The sequence below is a fragment of the Aethalodelphis obliquidens genome, unplaced genomic scaffold, assembly GCF_003676395.1.
Source record: "Aethalodelphis obliquidens isolate GAN/ISIS:26980383/991018 unplaced genomic scaffold, ASM367639v1 scaffold11, whole genome shotgun sequence".
Lineage (NCBI taxonomy): Eukaryota > Metazoa > Chordata > Mammalia > Artiodactyla > Delphinidae > Aethalodelphis > Aethalodelphis obliquidens.
The window spans coordinates 34,230,045-34,257,326 of NW_020837955.1; the positions used below are offsets into that span (position 1 = coordinate 34,230,045).

At 38.4% G+C, this 27,282-nt stretch overlaps 1 protein-coding gene across 15 annotated transcripts; it reads right to left on the reverse strand.

The window, feature by feature from the left end:
* Positions 1–4,226: 4,226 nt before the first annotated feature.
* Positions 4,227–26,269, reverse strand: TIAL1 (TIA1 cytotoxic granule associated RNA binding protein like 1). Of its 15 annotated transcripts, none has more exons than XM_027112755.1 (14): positions 25,670–25,780; positions 23,508–23,575; positions 22,953–23,014; positions 17,928–18,024; positions 11,985–12,134; positions 11,691–11,745; positions 11,446–11,533; positions 9,480–9,555; positions 7,440–7,548; positions 6,683–6,778; positions 6,492–6,576; positions 6,137–6,260; positions 5,660–5,799; positions 4,227–4,822 (listed from the first exon to the last, which is right to left on the reverse strand). In XM_027112755.1, the coding sequence occupies exons 4-14, from the start codon at positions 17,937–17,939 to the stop codon at positions 4,696–4,698; spliced, it is 1,062 nt and encodes a 353-aa protein (XP_026968556.1). In that variant the 5' UTR covers positions 17,940–18,024; positions 22,953–23,014; positions 23,508–23,575; positions 25,670–25,780; the 3' UTR covers positions 4,227–4,695. The 15 variants fall into 15 exon arrangements, with proteins under 15 accessions (XP_026968556.1, XP_026968560.1, XP_026968568.1 ...); XM_027112759.1 differs by having other exon boundaries at positions 11,985–12,083; positions 25,670–25,778; XM_027112767.1 differs by lacking the exons at positions 22,953–23,014; positions 23,508–23,575 and adding an exon at positions 10,017–10,084 and having other exon boundaries at positions 11,985–12,083; positions 25,670–26,269.
* Between the last annotated feature and the right edge of the window lie 1,013 nt (positions 26,270–27,282).

Consider the following 27,282-nt stretch of genomic DNA (forward strand, 5'->3'; position numbering starts at 1 on the left):
TTTAAGAATTGGCTTTATTTTTGTGAGCAAAAGCAATCATATAAACTACATATGGAACAATTCAACTCACAACTTTTTTTTTTTTTTTTTTTGCCGTACGCGGGCCTCTCACTGTTGTGGCCTTTCCCGTTGCGGAGCACAGGCTCCAGACGCACAGGCTCAGTGGCCATGGCTCACGGTCCCAGCCGCTCCGCGGCATGTGGGATCTTCCCGGACCGGGGCACGAACCCGCATCCCCTGCATCAGCAGGCGGACTCTCAACCACTGCACCACCAAGGAAGCCCTCAACTCACAACTTTTAACCAGTAAAATGAACTGTGAAAATCTGAAATTTATGCAATATTAGTATCAATTTTCATAACAGGCACAGTTGCATATGGCTACATATTTCACGCCCATTTTGTCCAGATGGTGTTGGACCTCTCTTCATTGGTATACCAAAACCCAAGGAAGAAGAATACAGGAACAGGAGAAAAAAAAAACTTGCGGGTGGACAAGTTATGATATACACCAGATATATATATATAGCAAAACCTGGCTTACCTCAAAAATACAATTCTGCTGCACCACCTGATAACCACACTGTTTGCAAACTCTTGTCAGTTCACGAGAACGACACACACAGTCAAAACAGGAGGTCCACAGGCAAGCTAAACCCAGCTGCAAGATCGACAAGTGGACAGCTCCACCCCAAGAGATTACTTTTCAACATAAAATTATCCTGGCTTTCCTCTGACAGCTATCCAACAGCACTTCGGTTTTTGTCATGTTTGGCAAACTTTCCAAGCTGACTTCAATATATTAGATGTGGATCACTTTGCCAGAGGAATATCTCAGAGCAACAATGGTTATTGAATTTTGAAAAATGCAACAATCTGGAAAAGTGAAAATTCAGCATTATGTATTAGAACTAGGTTGGAACGCTAAGGAAATCGTTTACTGGATACATACCTTTTGTCAACTGTTACTCTAACTGACACTGTTCAAAAGCCAAACTATGAACGTCATATGAATTAATCTTCTCTTCCCTTGAACAAAACCCTAATTCAACAAAAGGGTCCATGAGTATTAGCACCCCCCGCCCCACTTTTTTGTCTAAGATAAACGACTACATATAATTCCCCCTCCTCTATTCACATTTGGGCAATTCTAAAATCAAGTTATTCTCGCCCCTAAAAGAGATACTTATAGAAAGTATGTTGTGAATTAGTTTCTAGTTTATCTGCACTTAAACCCACTCATTTGGACCTCTTAAGAAGGCTTATATAATAATAAAAGCCTAAAACATTTTTGCATCTTTCCAATGCCTACTAAAAATGCAAATTCAATGTTTATAACATATTAAGTGGAAGCCCAAATGCTGATTTTCAATGAATAGGTAAGAGATAATTTGGGTACACCTGCTAGAAAGGTGTCTAGATAATTTATTAAATTCTTTTTCTACTTTTTCTGTTTGTCGAGTGCAATCTTTACTCATAGGTACTAGCAAAGATCAATCTAGAAACGGTAAAATTATGGTTCCCATTATTTGTGGTCTCTAATGAGATTTTACAATATTAATATTCAAGAGCATACATTTTTAAGGATGCAAATTTCTACTCCTCCATACCCAGAAATTAAATTTTATTTTATTTTATTTTATTTATTTATGGTTTTTTTGCAGTACACAGGCCTCTCACTGCTGTGGCCTCTCCCGTTGCGGAGCACAGGCTCCAGACACGCAGGCTCAGGGGCCATGGCTCACGGGCCCAGCCACTCCACGGCATGTGGGATCTTCCCAGACCGGGGCACGAACCCGTGTCCCCTGCATCGGCAGGCGGACTCTCAACCACTGCGCCACCAGGGAAGCCCAGAAATTAAATTTTAATCCAACAAAAGCAAATAGACTTTTATCACTTATAGAGAACACAGAAATAGGTCCTGAATATATGTATACTCCATATACTAAGAACTTAAAAGAAAATGGAATTACTTATTTCACGGCAGGCTGCAAGGAATAATTATGTAATGAACGACAATAAGAAAAAGCCACTTATCATATAGTCTAGTCTTTATTGAAAGACTTACTTCAACTGTTGTTTACAGCTTTGGCTTACGTTGGCCAGTCATTTTAGCCTCTCACTGCCAGCAGACATAAAAATCAAGTGGTAATGGCACGGGGGGAAATACTAGTAGAGAGATGAGAGCAAAGAAGATGGCAGTCAGAAACACATCACCAAAATAAATCTCAGAGTGATTATGAAATAAACATTTTCTTGCCTGCCGAAGAATCTCTGCTGCTGTTTTTAATGAACATGGAAAATGCAACGATTCTTAGGCTTAAATTGGATCAAGATAGCACTGACTTCACTTTGTGTTATAAAATAGTCTTGAATAGCTTGACAGTCGTATTTTAAAACGGTGCATTTCATCTGGGTAAGTAGCTTTATTTTTTAAAAACCATTTAAAATGAAATAATTTCCATTAATTGAACTGAGCATGTAATCTTGTTCTTTCAGATAAGATGAAGGACACTTCAATCATATGTTTACTATGAATATAACTAGTCTGCATCATTTTATTAAATCATAGAATATACAAGCAGCTATATTTAGCTGGTACTGTATTTAGCTACTTAATTTACTGGCAGACCAAAAAAGGTAAATTGAGACTTTAATAGGCTTTTCTCAATATATATATAAAAAAAATCTTTAGTTCAAGTTTCATATATATTTAAGAAATTTTAACTAGGAGGTATAATTAATTTGAGCGTTCTCCTTATAAAATATAAAGTAACTTTTCCATAACATCCCCCAAAGACACTAACCATGAACAAAAGAAGTAAGGGTAAATTTTATAAGAGAAGAGTGTAATAGATGAGTACTGTAGTTAAAACTAAAGTGCCATAAAAAATTTGGCCCGAAGATGAACAACTTCAGACCCTGTAAATTTTCATGTTCAACACATTTCTAAATGGGGGAAGAAGGAAAATACCAAAATTATTGTGGAGATCAATTTATAAAACCATCATTATTTTAAAGCTAACTGTAAGACGTCAAAAGTTTAAAAAACAGTAATCTGTGGGTGCTAGCTGAATCTTATTACTTAACTGTAAAGAGTTTTCTCATTTTGGTGCCCAGACCTCAGAACATTTCAAATACGCTGCCTAAACATTTGCACCCCCTAGCTGTCAGAACTCAAAAACAAAGGATTTTTATCTCTTTTACATTCCTGCTATGATAGAAATTTGAGGCAGATTTTATGCACATGGCCTGAAAAATACCTCAGAAGCAAATGTCAATCTTACCCAATCAATTCATTTACAAACTCTGCACTCATACAACTCACAGCCTCTGTTCAGGTTTGTCATCCCATGCACACTACCCACAAGGAAAAAATTAATTAAAATAAAAGTCACAACTCTGTATACTATTTAAGTTGAATATCCAATTATAAATTGGTACATCAAACTGTCTAAATAAGATGTTTTAGCAATCTTGTTAAAAAAATTCTCGGGCAAAATATATCTAATTTTAAAAAACACCCCAAGATTTTTTAAAAACACTGTACTATACAACTTATAGGAACCTTGAAATAGGTTTACAAGGTTTTAATCAAGGTATTTACATACCAAATGATGTAAAACAAAAAAAGGAAAAAAAAAAAGAAATCTAATTTCCAATGACATTTTAAAATGTACTAGTGCATCAAAGATTTGTATGAAATTAAAATTAAGGCTTTTTCTGTATAGTAATTTGTATAATTTTAATTTTACATAGTAGCCAACCTTGGAAATGTCAGTCTTAAACATTCTTATTCATCCACTGCATTCAATGCAGTGGAGTGTGTTAAGTGTTACTTCAAATAATTACATTGCTGCTACTTCTATGTTGAAGCATGCTTTTTAAACACTGTATTCAATATTTACAATGTATATCATTTAAACTTCATGTAAAAGCATAAGAATGACTGTCTGACTTTAATACAAACACCATACTTGGAATTTTCCCCCCAAAATGAAATGTAATTTACTACAGTTTTAATAATCAACACTTTTTAAAGTTTTAAAAATATGTCTTAATCTGGACCACCAATATTTGCTCAAGTAAGTCAGACAATGCTGTTCCTTATTTAGGTTGCAAAATTTCTTTTATCAGTCTGGCTTCAGTTTCTTTAGGCACAGAGAAAGTATTTCCTCCAAAGCGACTCCAAAATCATGCATTTCTTCTCAATATCACACTTTTTTCCTGCTGACTTCAAATGTGGTCCACCTTGGGGGAGGGGAGGGGAGTATCAAGGTTCAAGATGAACTTATTTGTGATTCCCAGTTTTCCATGATCCTCCCTTTTTTGCTCTTTTAAAAACACAGTGAGTTAAAATACTGAACAGCAAGATAAAAATGGAGTATCTAAGAATCAAAATGTATTACCCATTTCTCCTATTATATCAAAATTTGTAGTCAGAATTGTCTTAATTGACTTTATTGTAGTTTTTGTACACAAAGAAAAATCATGTTCATATCCATCATGAACAAAAACTTAAAAAGGCAGAACTAGAAGACATGTGTCCTTCACCAAAGCAAAGCTGTGCTAAAGGTTCCAAACATTTCAATTTTTAAAATAAATATTTTCATTTTCCGATGTCTACTTTCATGTCTTCAGAGTGTCACAAGGAAATTGAAGCTATCATGAATTACATTTTGTTTAGAGTCCCAGCTCACTGTGTTTGGTAACTGGCCATGCCATATCCAGCCTGGTTGGGAGGAGGTATTACAGGGGGAGGGGCTTGTCCTTGGGGAGGCTGAGCACCAAATCCACCCATCCAAGCAGCTGAAGGTGATTGACTTGGAAGAAAAAAAAAAAAAATCTTCAGCAAATGCAAAGAAAAAATTATCTATACAGTTATACAAAAGTCAAGCAGAGTCTAATCATAAACAAGAAATCAACATACTTAAAACAGAGAGCAAAGAAATAAATCATATATATCCATATATGTAAAATATATATTCCAATATTAGTCTTAAATTTTTGCTAAGATAACATATGACTTCTCTGAAAAGTATCTCAAAACTGATTTTTTAAAAATGACAAATGATTAAACTCATCATCTACCCACCATATATTTGCACACATGGTATATCAATTTATAAACAATTTTAAAAACACAAGTTTACTTTGTAAACAGGAGGAAGAACTGGTGAAAACAAAGGTTTGGGCTGGCTAGAAAAAGCACAAGGGACTAATGCAATCTATCAATAAAGGAAAAAAAGCGAGCTACTTTATATTAGATAAATTTCAGAGACTTCTCACACAAGCCAACAGGCATAAATCATTAAATTGCTGAACATATCCAGACAAAGATCTTTTCCATGAAAAAATAAACAAGTAGATAAAACAGTGTATTAGAAATGTAAATCAAATTCTACCAACTGCTCATAGAGATAGGAGGACACATCACATGTTACCCCAAACTCCCTTTCCACCTAGATAATAAAAAGCAAATTTTTAGCATTACAATTCATTTTTCGTAAGGTTTCTACAATGCTTATAAATGCCACATAGTTAATGCCACATAGTTCAATGTATTTAGCTTAAATAGATTCTCCCTAGGAAAACACACTTTTTAATTCCTTTTGTCAGAACTATGTGTTTCTATACTGGAAAAACTCAAAACAACTTACTCTACTCCAAATCCTTGTTGATTCCATGGTTGCCCATATACTCCATAAGGTGGTACTTGCCACCCATTTGCCATATACTGTCCATACTGTTGTGGGTTTCCATAAACTTGGCTCCACTGGCCCCACTGACTATAGTCAACCTAGGAAAAAGCAAATTACTGTTTTAGGGAACAAGTAAGAAACACAGTATTTGAAGAAAGTGGGAGACAAGGAAGAGAAAAACTAAGCACCCTTATGTGAATAGGACTCTGTTATTTATCATTGTCTAAGTTTATTGGGGTGGTGACACCTGTGAAAAGAAAGTATTAAGATTCAGTTAATACCGCAAAATAATCACTTTTGAAATAGCATTAATAAAATCAACTGAAAGCAGCTATATGCTTTACTTTTTTGTTTGCTTTCTTTTACAATTTCTAAAGCTTTTATGTAGATATGTAAGAAGGAGACCTTAAAAAGTGCTATGAAAAATTGGATTACCTGTTGGAAGTTTTTAGTCATATCAGGAGATTCTTTACCCCAATAGCATTTAACAACATGTCCTTCAATTGTAGTACCATTCACCGAAACAATGGCATGGGCCGCACTTTCATGGGTAGAAAATCTAAGAGAAGATGAGAATGAAGTTTTTTGTTTTTTATTTTTTTAAGTACTTAGTAAGTAATACAGAAACTCCTTAATTTATAAGTATCAACTTGGTATTTTCCTAAAGTACATCATGTAGGAGTTTAAAGTTCTACATTGCAAAGAAGTACTAAAATAACAAACTCTGATACCTGAGGGGATCAAATAATATAACTGAAAGGAATGGATCAAACGTAAGGTAGGATTTTACCTGACAAATGAATAGCCCTTCTCTGGAAAAACTCTGATTTCCATAATTTGCCCAAATGGTGAGAATGTCTGTCTCATAAGCTGATCTGAAAAACAAACATACAAATAGAATATTTAAGGTTCATGTTATCATGAAATTGCTAATAATGATGAAGCTCCAGAGAAGGGGATTAGAAAAACCAGACACTGTACCTGTTAACCCAGAAGCAATTCCTCCACAGTACACAGTACAATTTTTTGGGCTTGACTGGTTTACTACATCTTCAAATCTCAACTGCTTAGTGTTATCTATATGCAGAAAGAAAACAAAAATGTTGATGGGGCTTCCCTGGTGACGCAGCGGTTAAGAATCTGCCTGCCAATGCAGGGGACACGGGTTCGAGCCCTGGTCTGGGAAGATCCCACATGCCGCGGAGCAACTAAGCCTATGAGCCACAACTACTGAGCCTGCGATCTATAGAGCCCAGGAGCCACAACTACTGAGCCCGCGTGCCACAACTACTGAAGCCCACACGCCTAGAGCCCGTGCTCTGCAACAAGAGAAGCCACCGCAGTGAGAAGCCCGCGCACCACAACGAAGAGTAGCCCCCACTCGCCGCGACTAGAGAAAGCCCGCGCGCAGCAACGAAGACCCAACGCAGCCAAAAAAAAAAAAAAGTTGATGGTTATACAGCATTATAAAACTGATTACCATATACTATTAAGGTATGCCTCATTGTAGGGAGAAATAGAATTTTTTCTCCTTGACACTATGATCTGACCTATAAAATCACCTGGTTCACAGCTCCAAATATACTTGCATCAAAGCCCAGTTATTTTCCCACAATTATACTGAAGATAAAATGAGTCTTGAAATGCTAATAAAATTTCAATGTTAAGAAATTAAGACTAAACTAATACATGATTTTGTGAAGTATCCATAAAAACATATAAAGGAGACATATCTTACTTTCTTGTGTACTTTTAGGTGCAGGTGGTTTACGTGTGGCCCAATTGGTTCTGATTTGACGACCACCCAACCACTGACCTCCCATATGCACAATTGCATTTTCTGCATCCTACGGAGAAAAAGAAAAAAAACAGCAATTACAAACACAGAAAAGAGTGGTTCATAAGACTCATTAAGATGAAATAAAACATTGGCACTTCTGGATCCAATAAATCTTATCAGTAAGTGACTCATTAAAGCAATATTTATTTATAGATTTTAAAATACCAGGATAGGGACTTCCCTGGTGGTCCAGTACCTAAAACTCCACGCTCCCAATGCAGGGGGCCCAGGTTCAATCTCGGGTCAGGGAACTAGATCCCACATGCCGCAACTAAGAGTTCGCACGCTACAACTAAAGATCCTGCATGCTGCAATGAAGATCGAAGATCCCGCGTGCAGCAACTAAGACCCAGTGCAGCAAAATAAATAAATTAAAGTATTTTACAAAAAAAAACCCAGGATAGCATTTAATCATCAAGGGAAATTATAATTCAAACATAAAAGGAGAAAATTACAATCCCACTGATCACCAAAAAAAAGGACAAAATTGTTTTCAAATATCTTAATTTTACGGTTGATTTGTAATATGACTTTTACTGAAGTATCTAAAAACTCTTTGATACTATGGTCTAAATACCACCTAACCCCCCCAATCTACATTCTAATAACAATGGACTATGACACAAGATTTAAAACTTAAGACGGAAGACTTCTGCATTATGATTTAGAATGCTGTAAAATTGAGTTCTACAATAAACTGAGTAAGGTATGGAACTCATGCCCCCTACAGTGGAAGTGAGGAGTTGTAACCACTGGACTGCCAGGGAATTCCCAAAAAATGAATTTAGGAAGTAATGTGAATTTGCAATGAATCTAAGCAAAAAAAGGATACAACTCCTGCCCTTTATCTTACTGCTTCAATAAAATGTAAATAATTTAAGTTGTTGAAACTGTTCCAAAACATTAATACCAAAGCCCATTTTATTATCTGATGTTACAGTTAATGCAAATGCTTAGATATTTGGTACCTCGTTCTTAAATACATGCAAAAATCAAGACGAATTGCTTAAAATTTCATTTACATAATTTGCTGTAGTCATTAACGTCCCAGCTACAAAAATATGGATAATAATTAAAAAGTTAAGGGACTTCCCTGGTGGTCCAGTGGTTAAGAATCCGCCTTCCAACGCAGGGGATGTGGGTTCAATCCCTGGTCGGGGAACTAAGATCCCACATGCTGCGGGGCAACTAAGCCCACGCACCACAACTAGAGAGCCCGCGTGCCCCAGGTACAGAGCCCACGTGGTGCACTACAACTGGAGAGAAGCCCATGTGCCACAACTAGAGAGAAGCCCACAGGCCACAACTAGAGAAGCCTGCATGCTGCAACAAAAGATCCTGCACGCCGCAACTAAGACCCAACGCAGCCATACATACATACATAAATAAATAAAAGCATTTTAAGAAAGTTAAAATTGAGATTTTCATGGTTAAGACAAATATAATTTTTAAAAACATTTATTTATTTTATTATTTATTTGGTTATGCCAGGTCTTAGTTGCGGCAGGTGAGCTCCTTAGTTGCGGCATGCGAATCCTGAGTTGCAGCATGCATGTGGAATCTAGTTCCCTGACCAGGGATTGAACCCAAGCCCCCTGTGTTGGGAATGCAGAGTCTTAACCACTGTGCCACCAGGGAAGTCCCAAGACAAATATAATGTAACTTCCCTTCAAATTCTGAGATTAGCTCATTTGTCCTAGTTGTGAGTTTTACTTCTAACACATCTTACCCTTACCAAGTCACAAATGCAAGCTTCAACATACTTCATTATAATCAGCCTATTTTTCCCAGTTATTTCCAAGCTTATGAAAAAAAAAGAATGAACTACACCTTATTATTAAAACAAAATTACACAATAGTTGTTTGTAGTCAACATCCAAAAATATTCATTAATAACTAAATTTTGCATTAAATTCAAATTGAGTTGAAAGAACATACCAGTTTATTATAAAAAGATACAAAGCCATAGCCTTTGGATTTTCCAGTTGCCATGTCTTTAACTACTCGGGCATCCCTGTGAAAAGAAGCACAGCTAAATGAGGGAAGTAAAAGTCATCCTCAAAATAAAAACTAAAAGGAACCACACACACTGTATTGTGAGCATTTTTTTAAATAAAATTCCAGTTAGCCCTAATTAACTACAGCCATTCCTGAACTCTCCCTAACGCTTCTTTACCTGTTAGAAAAAAGCAGTAGGACAAAAACATGTAATAAACATGCAACCTAATCAAACAGCCTGTGCTTTCTAAACTAAATGCTCAAATTTGAAGATTAATAGGAACAATAGTTTCCTTTTCTAATATTCTATTCGCTAGTGTCCTCTAAGGTTTACTGGTTCTATAAATTACTGTAACAATGCTAACTACTTTACCATGCAATCTCTAAATAGTTAAATGTCTTCTGCCTAGTGATACAAAATATATGAAATATTAAAAAATTGAAAAAGAGGAAAAAATAGGAATTAAAAAGGCATACATGGCCTGTTAACAGATTTCTTTATTTTTCTTGGTCAATTCTCTACCATCATTTTGGAGTTTGGGCAGCTGTAAATTTTGAAAAATTGACATTTTCAGAAATTTAAGAAAGGAGAATAAAAAACTAACAACAATGCTAAGCACACCAGTACGAAAACAACAAATTTACACAGAAATTTTAGTGAGTAAGTTAAAATGATTGGAAATATAGAACTCCACTGAATATAGAATGTTAAAATGTAAATACTAAAATATGTATATATAAATAATGTATAATAAGAATAAATAGAAATGAGAAAAAAATCTACAACTGAGTTCCAGTGTGCACAGTTCCTTGCAGTTAGCCTTCAAGATCCTGTCCATTCTTATGAGCAATTCTGCAAAATAACCAGAATGCTATTACTTTTAATTGTGACTTGGACTTTAGAAAAACTGCAGGTCTCAGGTATAAATATAGATTGAAAAACAGCAACCTGTATTATTTTTTATACTGATTTTTAAAACAGTACTACTTACCACATCTAGATTAAAAAGCAAAGTAAATATCAAAATAGAAAATTAAGAATTAAATCTATCAAATAAATTAAATCTATAGAACAACAAATTGCAGAGAGAAATACTGTTGTTCTTAGGTGAAACGTATTTTTGTAAAGTAGTACTAAAACGTTTAACTTCAATCTATAGGAAATAAATACATAAAATAAAGTGATTTTAAGCAGATAGATAAATTGTGATAAACATTTTATAGAACTTTTAACACTTTAAATTTTCCAATATATTTGATCAAGTAACATACAGCAAAATCTGAGCACCAACTTTGTTTAAAAAAAAAAGAAAATCAAACCACAATTGGGCCCTACCCTAGCAGAATCAAATACCACTAACAAAAATATCTACTAATTAATCCCACATTTATGGCTCAGACATTGAAACATTTTACTACTATAATAATGCTACTTTTCAGCTAAAATATCAAAACACATTTATCATTATAATTAAACATGTACATTTCCAATTTCACAATATATCCAAGGATTTACCTACTTTCCCCATTTATAAATTCCTCCTATAAAAGTTTAATACACAGTATGAATCATTTATTTTTGGTTAACCCATATCTTTAACCACCAAAGTTTGAAAACACTTGACAAAAAGCTGGACTTTATAATAAGTTTTACCACCCAAACATCTGCTTTAAAGATAACAAACAGAATCACTTAATTTTTAACATGTTATACACAGGATTAGATGAAAACAAGACCCCAAAACACTGAAATGACATTAACATTTTCAACAACATCTACTAATCAAAAAAACAAAACAAACAAAAATCACACTAACTAGGGAAAGAAAATCTTAATTCTGATACAAGTTAATCATGTACAATTTTGCCTATCACTACTGAATATAGTATTGATTATGATACTTACGATATTTTACCAAAGGGGGCAAATGCTGATTTGATATCTTCTGTTGTAATTTCTGGACTCAAATCCCCAACAAACACGTGGAAATGATCTGAAATCAAAGCATTTGGTAATGAAATACTTAAGAAGTCAGGTACTAAACCTTTTTCAGGCAACACTAAAGGAAGAAAAAAACCTATTTGAGCTGGTAATGCTGCCAAGGATAATTTCAGAACTCTTCCACAGTAAAATGCAGCAGGAGTACTTACTGGAAGTATCTTTTTTCTGGCTACTTGGTGTTGTTGCCCAGTTTACTTTGACCTCCTAAAAATAAAGATTATATTTAATAAAATTATTAGGCATGTCATTATGAATCACAACACTTACCACTTATTAAATCATTTTATCAAGCAGGATTATTTTGGTAAAAGCACTAGGCTGAATAAAGCAAAACCATCACTTGGCAGAGCTGAATATTTGTTAAAAACTTGCTAAAAAAGAATACAAACTAATTTGACATGCAAATATATATACTCATAAGATGCCATCATTTATCATCTTACCTTTCCCAAAATTTTTCTCCCATTCATAGCAGCTAATGCAGCAGCTGCATCTCTGTGTTCATAAAATTCCACAAAGCAATATGGGTCATTGCTTGTATGCTGCAAAACAGAAAATCCAACAGAAGAGTTGACCCTTCTGCTATCGGGTTGCTGAGAAGAAAATCCAGGAAAAAACATTACTGATAGCTAGGCATGTACGAGGTGAGATTGCATAAGCTTATGAAAGCCTAACACTTTAAAAATAAGATTTACACCTATACCTGACTTTGCACCTCAGAATACTGTTGTACTCAAACAGAACTACAAAGCAGTACAGAATCATGACTACCAGCATTAAATGAAAGTACAGAGTTCTGGTGAAGTATGTTAAATATAAAACAGAAGTTTATATTAGACCAAACAAAACCTCAAGTTCAGATTTGAGAGATAAGGACCACTCCTTACCACTGCTCTTCTCTCCCAACATTATTTTCAAAGGGATGAATTCTATTTATGCATCATAATCCTTCATAAACTGTATCCCATGACTATAAAAAAAATACAGAAATGAACCAACTTTACAAACTTTACTCCTGATCGAAACTAGGATTAGTACTATTGATACATATAATAAGACGAGATTATGTATTTCTTTTCTGTACAAGGAAGGAATAAGAATGAAAAAAGAAAAATTTCAGATTTATAACCAGCTGTTGAAATGAAATCCCTACCTTTCAAAATCTTCTGAAGCTCTGGAGATTCTATACACTTTGAATTTGGTCTTCCAAAGACCAGAAAAATATACTAGTGATTAAGAAAAGATTTTCTGAAAATGTGTCTGAATAAAATATTCCACAACAAAGCTAAAATTTTATATCACAAAACACCAATATAAGAGAGTGAATACCTAAAGAGTGGATATAAGTATATGTATAACTGATTCACCTTCCTGTACACCTGAAACTAACACAACATTGTAAATCAACAATACTCCAATAAAAATTTAAAAAAAAAGTGAGTACCTAATATGACACCAATGAATATAAAACACCAATATAAGATGAGAAAGTACCTAAGATATAACAACTGTAACACCTATGAACCAAAATGGAAATGAATTTTATAAGACTGCAACCTATATTGAACAGCTATACAGTTGTACAAATATATTTTTTACATAAGGTTAAAAATATCACTATTCAATGTAAAATATCTAAAAATAATGTTTAAAATGTGGAATTCCAGTTGCACTTACAAGGGATTAAAAATACCAGATAAAATAAAGCTCTTTTCAACAACCACTGTTTTTCATTCCAGGGAAGTTTTAGCAGAAAAATCCAAAATAAGACGTCTAAAACAATAGTGGTGAAGCAACCAGAAGGCATTTCCTTGAGGGGGAAAAAAGCGTAATCATTAATACTGACAAGAAAACTACTACGGGCTCTCATACAGAAATCCTATTGTTGTAGCCACGTGAATGCTGTTCTCAGGAGGCAGAGAAAGGAAATAGGGAAAAGACTCCAAACATTCCTTTTGTAGAAGAGTTAACGTTTACCAGTAACACTCACTGAAGAAAAGGTTTAAAGGTAAATATGAAGCTAACACTGTGCTAGTCAACTTCTCCTTGTACTCCTACCTCTTCTGCCCTGATGGTCTCTAAGGAAAACACTGTTAACCATAGCAAAACATACAGGAGTCCAATGGTAGAACTATGATAACAACGGGCTTTAGTAAACTAGTCTACTCGTGCATACTGACTTCAAATTTATCTAACTAGTAGTAGGCCAGATCCCATTCAATGTATGTACATACATGTACACACACACACACACACACACACACACGTATATTCACATCACACTGCATTTCATCTCATTTAAGACACCATTTTTTGTCACTGTCAGAGATGTTAAAATTTTTTAACATTTGCCTTAGAACTGATAATATACATTTATTATAGTATACAGGGAAAGCTAGAATCTACGATAAGCAGTATCTAAAGTAAAACATCGTAAAACTAAGGGGAGGAAAGGGATTTCTCATACCCTAAAATGAAATTTATGAAAGGAAACGAATAGTCTGTACTAGAGTTCATGAGTTCATGCCCTTTGAAAGTTTCCCATTTACACCACCACCAAGTGACACTCTGAAATCAACTGTGTCCTTACCACGGTGTTGTCACCAATTTTTGTTGGATGACATAAATGTCAAGACAAAGAAATATGAAATTTTACAACTATTTACAAGTTCAAATATAGGAGTTGTAGAATACAGATAAATTATGAAAGTTCACTTCAAACTCCTCTACCCCTTCATATGGCTGACTGTGCACACAGGTTTTAAAAAATATATGTATCAAATGTTTCTCAAAAATTTTCTAGCGACTCTCCACTTTCTCACATTTCATTCTTTCCTAAACCCACTCCAGTCAGTTTCCAACCCAACCATGGAAAGGAAACTTCATGTTGAGCTCACCAATGACCTCCCTGCCATCTCTGTGATCCCTTTTCTGTCCTCACCTTGACTTTCAAGCAGAATTCAAAACTGTTGACAACTCTCCTCCTCTTCTAAATATTCTCCTGTAGATTCCACCATACTCTCTTGGTTTTCCTGTTTCTTCACTGGAGGATCTTTCAGAAAGTATTTCTTCCTCCTTAACTCAAACTATAAATGTCACTTAAGTGTTGAGATGCTCCAGGGCTCGAACCTAGGCCCCCTCTACTCTCTTCTCTCTCAGCGCTCTCTCTAGATCTAGGAGCTAGATCTTATCCAGTCCCATGGCTTCAAATTATCACTGCAAGCTAGTATCATCAACACTGGTTTCTCTAGAGTTCCAAAACAGTTTATCCAACTGCCTACATATGACGTCCATTTATATGTCTAATGCACATCTTAAAATTAACATTGCCAAAACAGAGCTCGATTCCCACCACTCCCCACCCCCAATCAATCCTGTGTCTCCCTCAGTCATGCCATGCCCATTTTAGCAAACAGCATTAACATACACACAGCTGCAAACAAGAATCTAAGGGGTCTTTCTTGATGTCTTCCTTTATGTCCCACAGCCAATCCAGTCCTACTGATTCTACCTCCAAAATGTATCCCAAACTTATCTACCTCTATTTCTATGGCTATGACTCTTAAAGAACATCATCTCCTACCTAGGCTAGTGAAATAAACACAGCTGGTTTCCCTCTCCTTCCACTCTTGCCCCCTACAATCCATTCTCCATATAATAATCATTTTCCGGGCTTCCCTGGTGGCACAGTGATTGAGAGTCCGCCTGCCAATGCAGGGGACGTGGGTTCGTGCCCCGGTCCGGGAAAATCCCACATGCCACAGAGCGGATGGGCCCGTGAGCCATGGCCGCTGAGCCTGTGCGTCTGGAGCCCGTGCTCCGCAATGGGAGAGGCCACAGCAGTGAGAGGCCCGCGTACCACCACCAAAAAAAAAAATCATTTTCCAAATAAAGTAACATTAAAAATGCAAACAAGGGGCTCCACTGGTGGCACAGTGGTTGAGAGTCCGCCTGCCGATGCAGGGGACATGGGTTGGTGCCCTGGTCCGGGAGGATCCCACATGCCGCGGAGCGGCTGGGCCCGTAAGCCATGGCCGCTGAGCCTGCGCTCCACAACGGGAGAGGCCACAACAGTGAGAGGCCCACGTACTGCCAAAAAAAAAAAAAAGCAAATAAGAATACTTCATCAGGAGGACTTCCCTGGTGGCGAAGTGGTTAAGAACCCGCCTGCCAATGCAAGGGACATGGGTTCGAGCCCTGCTCCAGGAAGACTCCACATGCCGCACAGCAACTAAGTCCGTGCGCTACAACTACTGATCCTGCGCTCCAGAGCCCGCGAGCCACAACTACTGAAGCCCGCGCGCCTAGAGCCCGTGCCCCGAAACAAGAGAAGCCACCGCAATGAGAAGCCCACACACCGCGAAGAAGAGTAGCCCCCACTCGCCGCAACTAGAGAAAGCCTGCATGCAGCAATGAAGACCCAATGCAGCCAAAAACAAACAAACAAATTAATTAATAAAAAAGAATACTTCATCGCCCTACTTAAAATCCCCACTGCAGAGTAAAATCCAAACACTGTGTCATGGCTCATACTGCCCTATGTGATTCCAAACCCTGCCTGCCTACTCTATTACACTCATTTCCCACCATTCACCAGGTTCCAGCCACCCTGGTCTTTGGTTCCACAAATGCACCAAGCTCATTACCAACACAAGGCCTTTGTATGGGCTGTTCCCTCTGCCTCCAGCTCTTAATGTAGATGGCACCATCTTGTTATTCCTTTCTCAGCTCAAAGAGGTGATTTCTGATAGTAGTCATTATCATGTTGGTCCCATACCAAACATCCATAGTCTAAAAAAGACTCATTTGATCTTTTAGAATTTGGTTGAGTCAACTGCCCACTGATTACAGATTTCTAGATCACAGATCATAACCAAAAAGCCTCAACATTCAATTATGCAACTTCAGTTCCCATCTCCTTAAGAACCTACATTATTACTTTCACAATACAGATGCCAACTGCAGCAAGATGTCATCCCTCACCACCTAGCCTATACAGCACCAACATTGCAATCACCATCACAGAACTGTTATATTCTCTTAAAAGCTCTTACTCCTATCCAGAATTATCTTGTTTACTTATTATTTACAATACTCCCACTAACATGTAAACTCTTGTGAACCTCACTGGTCTAGCTCTGCATTATATCCCCAATGCTTTGAACAGTGCCTAGTACAAAGTAAATTTTTGATTAATTAAAGAAAGAATGAATAAATAATCAAAGACAGGAAGGAAAGAAGAGATAATATACCAGAAAAGAGTGATAATTATCCTTATTAGTTAAGAATGAAGATCAAAAGGCCACTTTGCTTTACATATTTCTAATAGTACCCCTCCGTCTCAGAATATAACACAAACTCCTTAGCACAGCTCTGGCCCCTGCTGAACACTCCTGCCTCATCTCCTGGCATCTCCTAAGACTAATCCCTTTCGAAACTCCAACCACATTATGGTTTCTATCTTTCCTTCTATCTCACAAGCACTCCCGCTCTCTGTCTACCAGGCTTGATCAACATTCTTCTCTCTACCTGGATTCCCTTCTTTCTCAAATTCCTGTCTAGCCAGTTTCCATTACTATCCTTTTCGGTTTCAGCCTAGACACTGAATCCTCCCCTGACTGAAGACTGTACAGACCTACAAGCTCCTATAGCACTTGAAACTATCAACTTCCACACTATTTATTATCCTATATCATTAATGCCTATTATTTCCTCTGTCTCCCTCATAGACTGGAAAATTCTATCGCGCTAGGAACCGTTTTATTCACCACTGTATCCCTAGCACTTACCATGGTATCTGGTACATACTAAATAGTTGAAAAAGCAAAGTGTTAATAAATAAACTGAAAACCGAGTCATTGGGCACTGCTCCAGAGTCTTAACCAGGAAAGTATAAAAAGTAAGATTTTTTTGAAAAAAAGGAAAACAAATTATCCTAACAATTTAAATTCCTATCTACATAAAGTTGTTCAGTCAGCATTTACTAAAATTGCTGAAGATGCTTGTGTGGCACTATGCTCATAATAACCTAATGTTCTTCTACACACACCAATTCTTATTGGAAATATATGAAATATAACATTCTTATTGGAAATATAACCTAGTTTTTCAACATTCTGAGATAAGCTCTAACAACTTTACATAAGCAGAATCACTTGAAGATAACTACATCATGAAGGACCCTTTGAAAATAACAGCACAGAAACTCTGTCCTCTCAGATAAACTCCATTCTAAACCTAGTTTGTCAGTCAAATCAAATAAGTCAACACAACATGAATCTATCCATCTAGTAACTTGAAACTTAAAATGATACTAATCAACTCATGTATCTCAAAATGTTAAACATTATGCTAATTGTCAGCACAGGGAACTGGGAAGATCTTACCTCTGTTATCATTTTACAGCTTTTACAGGGTCCAATCTGACTGAATAACTGAAGAATAAGAACTTCTGTCACATCTCTGGAGAGGTTACCTACGTATCTGTACAGAAAGAAAGAAAAAAATCAGCTATTTCCCTTCAGCTCTAGCTCTAAAGCATTATCATCTACTCATCATCTTTTATTTCATTTTAACTTCCTCTGTCTTCAGTAAAATTTTTCCAATTAAGCCTGATCCTTTGAGTGTAAGATTAACTCTCATTTAGGAAAGCAATAATTATTCTTAGGTCACTAAAATATCACTTCAAAAGACTCTATTAAAAACAAATCAGGGGCTTCCCTGATGGCGCGGTGGTTGAGAGTCCGCCTGCTGATGCAGGGGACACGGGTTCGTGCCCCGGTCCGGGAAGATCCCACATGCCGCGGAGCGGCTGGGCCCATGAGCCATGGCCGCTGAGCCTGTGCGTCCGGAGCCTGTGCTCCACAGCGAGAGAGGCCCGTGTACGGCCAAAAAAAAAAGAAAAACCAAAACAATATGACCTTGCTTCCCACCCAAAGCATATTATTCTGTACCTATATATCATTTTCTCATCTTATTTGTTAGAATAAAAATTTAAATCAGTCTCAAGATAACTATAATTTTTAGATATGAAACACAATTCAAAATAATGTATAACACACACACATAATACCACAAATACTGATTCATTAAAACACCTGATCATAGAAGGATATCAGACACAAGGTGAGTTTACCTTAGACCCCCAACCAAAGCAATTACATGAACAAAGAAGAGAATTAAAGTTATAGCAAAACACAAAGATTGAAGGATTTTGTTCTTTCTACTTTGCTAATAAGATTGTTATTGATGGTAGGTCTTCATAGTTTTGTTTTAGGAGAGCAGGGTAAAATAAAATTCACACTCAAAAATGCATCAGAATCAACAAAATACATCTTAATGTAGATAACAAAGCAAATATAAAGATTTCTCTAGAAATTCAGAGAAAATTTAAGACAAATCCAGGTATACTTTTCTCCTCTGCGGTACGCGGGCCTCTCACTGTTGTGGCGTCTCCCGTTGCGGAGCACAGGCTCCAGACGCGCAGGCTCAGTGGCCATGGCTCACGGGCCCAGCCGCTCCGCGGCATGCGGGATCCCCCCAGACCGGGGCACGAACTCATGTCCCCTGCATCAGCAGGAGGACTCTCAACCACTGCGCCACCAGGGAAGCCCCCAGGTATACTTTTGACTATAACATATCTAAAGATTTTTTAAAAAATTACAAATTGAATGTATGTATTTTGTATAAGAAACTTAAAATACACATAAGTTTAAAAGAAAAGAACACCACCACCCAGAGATGACCATCTTGTATCATGGATCTTTTTTCTCTTTCTTTTCTTTTTTATTGGAGTATAATTGCTTTAAAATGTGTTAGTTTCTGCTGGACAGTGAAGTGAATCAGCTCTATGTATACATATATCCCCTCCCTCTCCCCCATCCCACCCATCTAGGTCTTCACAGAGCTCGGAGCTGAGCTCCCTGTGCTGTATAGCAGGTCCCCACTAGCTATCCATTTTACACACGGTAGTGTATTTATGTCAAACCGAATCTCCCAATTCATCCCACCCTCCGCTCCCCCCCCACCCTGTCCAAACAACCGTTCTCTATGTCTACCTTTCTATTCCTGCCCTGCAAATAGCTTCATCTGTACCGCTTTTCTAGATTCCACATATATGTGTTAATATACAGTATTTGTTTTTCTCTTTCTGACTTTCTTCACTCTGTATGACAGACTCTAGGTCCATCCACATCTCTACAAATGACCCAATTTCATTTCTTTTTATGGCTAATATTCCATTATATATATGTACCACATCTTCTTTACCATGGATCTATCTTAATTTAGCTTAATAAACTTTAAGTCTTTCTCGCACTCAGCATATAGTTCCTAAAACTCACATCAGTTATGATCCTCATAAACCAACAACATTTATAAAATTTAACATATTTTCTTCTGGAAAGTAAAAGGACATAAGTTTTATTTTCCTAACTATAATACCTAACATCTGGAAACAATGTACTGAGACCAATATAAGCCTTGTATCTACAGTTGCCATAGTTTAAGACAGGATACTCTGAAAGGGAAAAATAAGACTAAGAAAGGTAAGGTTAAGTGTTAAAAAGAAAAAAAAATTTGATTAAGAATGAATAGCAATTTTCTTTTCACCTAAGAATTTCACTGCAATGGGTGCCAATAACTTTAACACGCTCTAAAAATGAAACACAAGTCCAATGTTACTTAAATGGAAGACTAAACCAGTGACAAACTGGTTTAGGTCCACTATGTCACCTTTTTGTTATATTTAAAGTAGAGCAGACCCATCAGTAGGCTGTGCAGTGACATACTTTTCCCAGCAGTAGTGAAAGGTTATAGGCTTCTGAGCTAGCCAGACAATTGCCTATCTTTTTTTTTAACTCATAGGGGTTTGTGAACCTGTATCCATGCAATTTCTTTTTGTACAAAGTAGACCTATCTGTAAAGAAAATGAACAGTGACCTTGGTCTCTGAAGTGTTAACACTCAACTAACCTAAAATGCTAATAGTTAGCTCATTTCTAAGAGAATAGGAGTGGATAAAACTGATTTTCACATATCAAAGCTAACTAGCAACAAAGTTAAAATTATCACTTGAATGTAACAAACGGTAAATGATTTAAATAATTTTAATCTGTATGACTGTTTAATGATTTTTCCAGGAAAAAACTGCACGGGCATTAACTACCTTACATACCTAACAGTCACAAAGCTGTTACTGTTTCACAGGATTTTTATTCCAAGTCAACCAATTTCTAATCAACTACAGATTCTGAAGAATTTCTAGAGGCACATTTAGATATATTAATTTATATTTCAAGCACTGATAACAAAGAGCAAAAGGTTAACGCAAGTGTAGAATGTCATGAAATACTTAGAGAAAAAGTTTAGTTTTAAGGTTTCCTACTTTTCAAATATCTCCACTAAAAGTTCAGTTGGTAAAGTAGCAAACTCCAAAAACTAATATAAGAATGGCCTTCCAGGGCCTTCCCTGGTGGCGCAGTGGTTGAGAGTCCGCCTGCCGATGCAGGGGACGCGGGTTCGTGCCCCGGTCCGGGATGATCCCACATGCCGCGGAGCGGCTGGGCCCGTGATCCATGGCCGCTGAGCCTGCGCGTCCGGAGCCTGTGCTCCGCAACAGGAGAGGCCACAACAGTGAGAGGCCCGCATACCGCAAAATAAATAAATAATAAAATAAAAATAAAAATGGCCTTCCATAACAACATGTAGAACATCTTAATTTGCCAGGATAAAAAGGAGATAATTTGCCATATAATTTCACCTAAATTATACAGAAACCTGAGACTGCCTTTTCCTTTACTCAGAGTTCTGTAATTCATTCACCTACATTTGCCTTCATCCATCATAACACTTAATACAGAAACATTTTACAGCTTTTAAAATACTATACAGCTTAAGTACCTTTACGGTATCATAAAATTATCTGTCCCAAAATAAATACTAACAAAAATATTCAACTCTTGACCTGGTAAAAACATCATCTCTTGGTAGCACATAGAAATATTTACTTTTTCTTTCTAAATCATCTACACTTCACTTTCTTTCTGCTTTGGTTATAAAATCGTCAACATATTCTAAAGTTCCAAGGGTTTAAATATAAAATTTCTACTTGAAGAACACATACAAAATAACAGAAAAAGACAAATGGCTCAAATTATTGTAGTGAGATCAATCCAAAGAGTAAACACTTAGGAAATTCCAAAACGATTTTTAACTCAAGGGGGGAAAAAAAAGCAAACCTTAGGTCTATTTTGTCTTCTAAGAACAGGAACTGTAGGAACTAATGCATTAAAAATGGAAAATTATGTCTTTATCCCTAAAGTCAGGGTTAAAATCAAATTTGAGACTAGAACTTGGCAGTTTCACAGCAGGCAAAAGTTCACATTGCCAAACTACTTCCTATGTACAACCAGGCAGAATTTTAAGTTAAGAACATCATGCCTTTCAGAAGGCTAATCACACTTTTCAATACTGAATGTGCTCTCACTCTGAGAAGATTAGCCCTACGAAGGCTGAAATTACCAGCACTTTTACACAAGACACTATGGCTAAGTAATATTTTTACTTTTGTTCTTGAAAATTCCTATATAAGAGGAGATTTTGCAACAATATCCTTCAATGGGCCTCTAATGTGCTGATCAATTTGTCGATATTTCATTTTAGGAAGGAGGCAGGGTGGAGGAAAGGTGCAGGAGGTACAAGTGAACTGACCAACTATATAAGGAATATCAACACACATACACATACATTTTAAAGAAACAGAAAATATGATTAAATTGTATGAGAGGTTTAATTACAGCCACAATATAGCCAAATGTATGGTACAGCTAATCAATTTTATAATGGGATTTAACAGTATTTACTGCTATTGCCCTTAGATGTTCAGATTATACTCTAAATGAATGGCTTATTTCCTCCTTTTGACTGAGTCTCTATCGGGGGAAAAAACGGCCTTAAAGATGGCATTGCATTAACATGGTATAATTCCAGATCCACAATTCCTACTCATTTTGGTGCATCGAGTAGATGAAGAAAATAAAACTACAATAGAACACCATTACAATTTAATGTTGTATAACAGATTCAGATATACCATGGATCAAATCACTGTACTCAAAGCTACACACAACACAAATCTGAAATGTGGGTCCCACAAGGTAGGTGTCAGGCAGTTCACTTCCAACACCAGTGTTATACAGCATGATCTCATTTGTTTTTTTAGATCCCAAGATACCCAATACATTTACCCTCCAATACAAAAAATGTTAAATGGGAGCAAAGAACATCAGAAAACAGACCTTCAAAGAAACTATATGACAAATTTTAGGCTCAACATCAAAGCAATTCTATATCACTTTAAATACCATCAAATAAATTAGTAATACTGTAGGTAATGAATATTTAAAGACCTACCTAGGCTATAAACACCATATTGTTTTCTGATGATAGAACCATATGTCTTAGCTTGTGTGTGTCTGCAGGAAAAAAACCTCACTAGTAACACACAGGCATATTAAGGAAACAGTTTAAGATAAGCTTTGTTAAGAGTACATTCTTTTAAAACATACCAGCCACTTGAAAGCCTAATCCAAAGATCACGATGTAAAATAAAAGAAGGATCTCCATAAATAAACAAAAAACCCTACTAGGTATCAACCTCTAAAGTCACCTTCAAAGTTTTTATCATGTTACCTGTATCTAAAAGAACCCTTTGAGAAATATGTAAAATGAACACTTTAAAAAATATGCATTTTTATTAAAATCTGACAAAAATCCAAATGTGAAACATTTGCTTTTATCTCAAAATTTTACATTTCAAATTTCAAAAAATATAAAAATCAACAGACCACACCACATATGACCATCATGTCTGCTTATATAATTTTAAATCAATCAGGACTTTTTTAAAAACGGACTTAATATTAATTTAATGAAAGGAAGTATAATCATTGTAAAATATTTGAGTACCTCTTATGTTCCAGGCAGTGAACTAAGTGCTGCAGGGTTAAGACCTAGGAAGATGTAGCAGTCCTTGTCTAAAAAAAAAAAAAAAAAATCCTTCCCATGGAGAAGAGTGGGAGAAGGAAAAAGGAAGACAGAATAGTAAACATATACTGACATACAGGTACAACGAAGCTCAAGGTGTTTCTTTACTTATATGTATACATGTCACATTTTTAAATAACTGTAAACATAGACAACTTAATTGTGTTTCTGAGAAAGAACAGGAGACTGGAGAAGGTAGAGGTAGGAAATAAGTGACAAAGAAGTTAGCTTATTAGTCTACGGTCTAAGATCTGATGGAGATGAGAAGGCAGACGCAAAGTGCTTGTATGAATTAAAGGTACTGCAATAGCATTTTGTTTAGCATGACAAAACAGGAATTCTTCATAAGGAACAGATAGATACAGTTAATGAGAAATATGCCTTGAGGATTTACCAATTATTCAGTAACTATTATGATGCGATGACATTTCAGATTTTTAAATACTATGTAACTTTTATCGTTGTTAAATACATGCTTGCTAAGCCTAAATCCAGCTTTCCCAGATGCTTCCATCAAAGAACACATTGCTAACTAAATACCAAGTCTTGGCTTCAACAGATGTTAGAGGACAAATTTCAAGTTTGTCCCAATCCTCTCTTTTCTGGGAAAAGAGAGCAGAAATGGAAGACAGCACAAAACATAAATATTGATACAAAACTTCCTACTAAGCAGACTTCCCATTCAAGCATTTGATGTACTTAAGTTGACCTCAAATTCTCAAAAGGGATAGCAGATACTTTAGTGAGACATTAGAGAAGTAGGAATAAAAAAGTGTAAGCCCCCCCCACCAGCCAAAAAAACAAAGTTGTATTAATGTTGAACATAGACATCTACCTTCTTTACGGAGCAAACTTTCTTTGGTAGGACTAGAGATGAGAAACTAGTCTAACTGCCTTAAGTACCCACTCACCTTCATCTGTTCCCCAAAAAGTAATTTCCCCATCAGATAGCAAAGCCAAGTGAACTATGATCGTATCAATACCAGGCAGAGGCAAGAGAAAACAAAGCAGCGACCTGACTGACTCCTTGCACTCGAGGCAGGTGTGCTGAGCTTCGAGAGGCTAGGAAGACCCAAGGTGCCCAACTTAAACATTTAATTAGAAATTACACTTTAAAAAATGCAGGAAAAAAGAAAGGACTGCCACACTATTTGGAAAGGAATGCAAATGCTGAGTCATCACTCTTCATTAGGAAGGAAAGGAAACTCGAATAAGCGATTCAAAGACGAAATTCATTCATTACACTGGGCTTCAGAGTAAAGAGCAACAGCAAGATAGAAGAAAAAGCGCTCAAAAGACACATCGAATAGCTGATAAAAACATCATTTTATCCAACTCTGAAGGTCTCGATCCACAGATTAGGAGAGGGTAACACCACTGTAACAACTGGTTGTCAGTTTAGCGCAGGTAGCGCTCAAAGTAAACTTCTTCATCCAAGAAGGGAAAGATGCTCCGGCGGCAAGAGGGATCCCTTTTGCACTTTAAAAGTAGCGGGCGCTAGGCAAAGTGTTTCTGACAGCGTGGGCGGGGGCACGTGGGGCAGAAAGACAGTAGGGGTTTGAGTGGTGTTAGAATGTCCGTCTTCCTCGGAGAGCTCAACTTGGGATAAGAGCAGGGAGCGACTGGGGACTTGGAGGGCGTGAGTGCTAATTCCTCGCGGCCCGCAGGGGATGTGGCTGCGGTCCCACCCCCAGTCCCACCCCCACCAGGCCCAGCCCCCGTGGGGGACCGGCAGCTCCCGGCCCGGCCCAGGGCCCCCGGAGCAGAGGAGTAGCAGGAGCTCTCCCGGGCCTGACAGGCTCTGGCGTGCAGAAACCCGGCTTAGGAGGAGGTTGCAAAGAAGGGCGCGAGAGGAAAAGGTCGAAATAAGCCCCGGACCCCAGGAAGTGACTGTGTTTGGGGGAAGGGAGAGCTTCCTTTCTAAGGAAAAAGGAACAGATGAGGAATGCACTTCGCGTCCGCGCCACCGCGGCCAGGGAGCCGCCAAGAGTCCCGCCTTCGGCCCCGCTCTCCTGCTCCCTCCCACAGCGTCCCGCGGTGCCCGGGCCTCTCGGCGCCTGGCACCCCTCGTCTCGGGTACTCACAGAGTCCGGGGCTGCCCGTCGTCTTCCATCATGGTGGGTGCGACGGAGCGATCCCGGGACAAGGGGGAGGGCAGGGCCGGGGAGGGGAGGGGGTGGGGAGGAAGGGGAGGGGGGCTACGGGCACCGGCTGGGGACAGAGGAAAACGCACCGAACCCCGCTCTCGGGCTCTCTCCCCCCAGCCCGCTCCGGACACTGCGCTCCAACCAGGAGGAGCAGGAGGAGGAGGAGGAGGATGAACAAAATGGCCGCCGCCACCAGCCAGGCAGGAAACGGGGCACAGCGCAGGCGCGGCCCGCCAGGTCACCGCTCAGGCCAGCCGCGACAGCCTGCAAAAGGGACAACTGAGTGAGGAGGAAAACAGGCCGCTGAGGAAACCCTGTGCCGGGTCACGACGGATCACGTCGTGGCTGTGCGCCGGCTGGTCGGCGAAGCCCGGCCAGCTCAAGAAGAGATAGAGTAAAAAGAGAACCGCCAGGAAGCTGAAGTCTCTGGGAATTGTGGTCCTGGAAATGAGAGAGGGAAGCACTTCCCCAGAGGGCTTCTGGGAACTGCAGTCCAAAGAAGGCGGCCGGCGCCCGCGGCGCGCTGGGACGCGAAGAAGAGAATTCTGGGGAGTGTAGTCGTACGTGAAACGTGTGGCGACCCGGAAGCCGGCGTGCTGGGAGGGGAGGGGAAGAATAAAAGCGACGTTAAAAGGCGGGGAAACGAAGCGAGAAAGACTGCTGTCCGGGAGGTAGACTACGACTCCCAGAGTGCCTCGCGCTGGGGGCTGTCCTAGGGCTGCTCCAGGCATTTTAAGGCTCTTCTGTTGGCTCAGCCCGAGCTGCTGCTCCGCCTCCGTCCAGTCCGAGAGCGGTTTCTTCAACTGCGGCTGAGGCAGTGCCTTGGCTCCGCGTGGTGTCTGAGCCCTCAGGCCCTTGCGGCCCTCCTGTATTCATCAAAACGGCCGGCCCACGGTCATCAACCGCCGCCCCGCGCGAAGGGCGGAGGGCCTGGGGTGGATCTCAGGCCCTCGCTGAGCTGCAGGCTGCGCTCGCCGGGGCTCTTCCCGCTTTCCCTACGGCCGGCAGCGTCCTGTGGGCGCGTTTTCCCGCAAATAGGTATTCTAGCCTGGGTAGGCGGCTTGTAGATTGCTTTACAAGTTTCAAAGGTTTCCCCATCCGTTAACTCATAGGATAAGGACGTAAGAAGGACAGCCCTCAATTCAAATGACTCTTCGAGTTAGTGTACAGGGGGTGATAATGCCCTCCTACCCCCTTATTTAGTTCTTAGAGAGGAAGTCTTTGGGCAGAGATGTGCACAGACTTAAGGTTATGTTTACAGACATCCATCATATGGACGGGGAACGAAGTCTTGTTCGAACGTGTGGGAAACCATGTTCAAACTGGCTACGTAACACTAGAATTTGCTTTGTCGCCCGCAGCAGTTCACGGTATGCTTCCATCCCCACCCCACCTCCCTCTCTAAGCATCTTTAGGAGAACGTGATTGAGTTCGTACCTGCTCTTGTAGCCTAGTGAAGGGTAATGGTGAAGAAAGATTTTTCAGCCTGTTGCCGGAGCTTGAGGGTCCCAGTTAAACAGTGCCTTGAGAGTTGGTTTTACAAACACTAC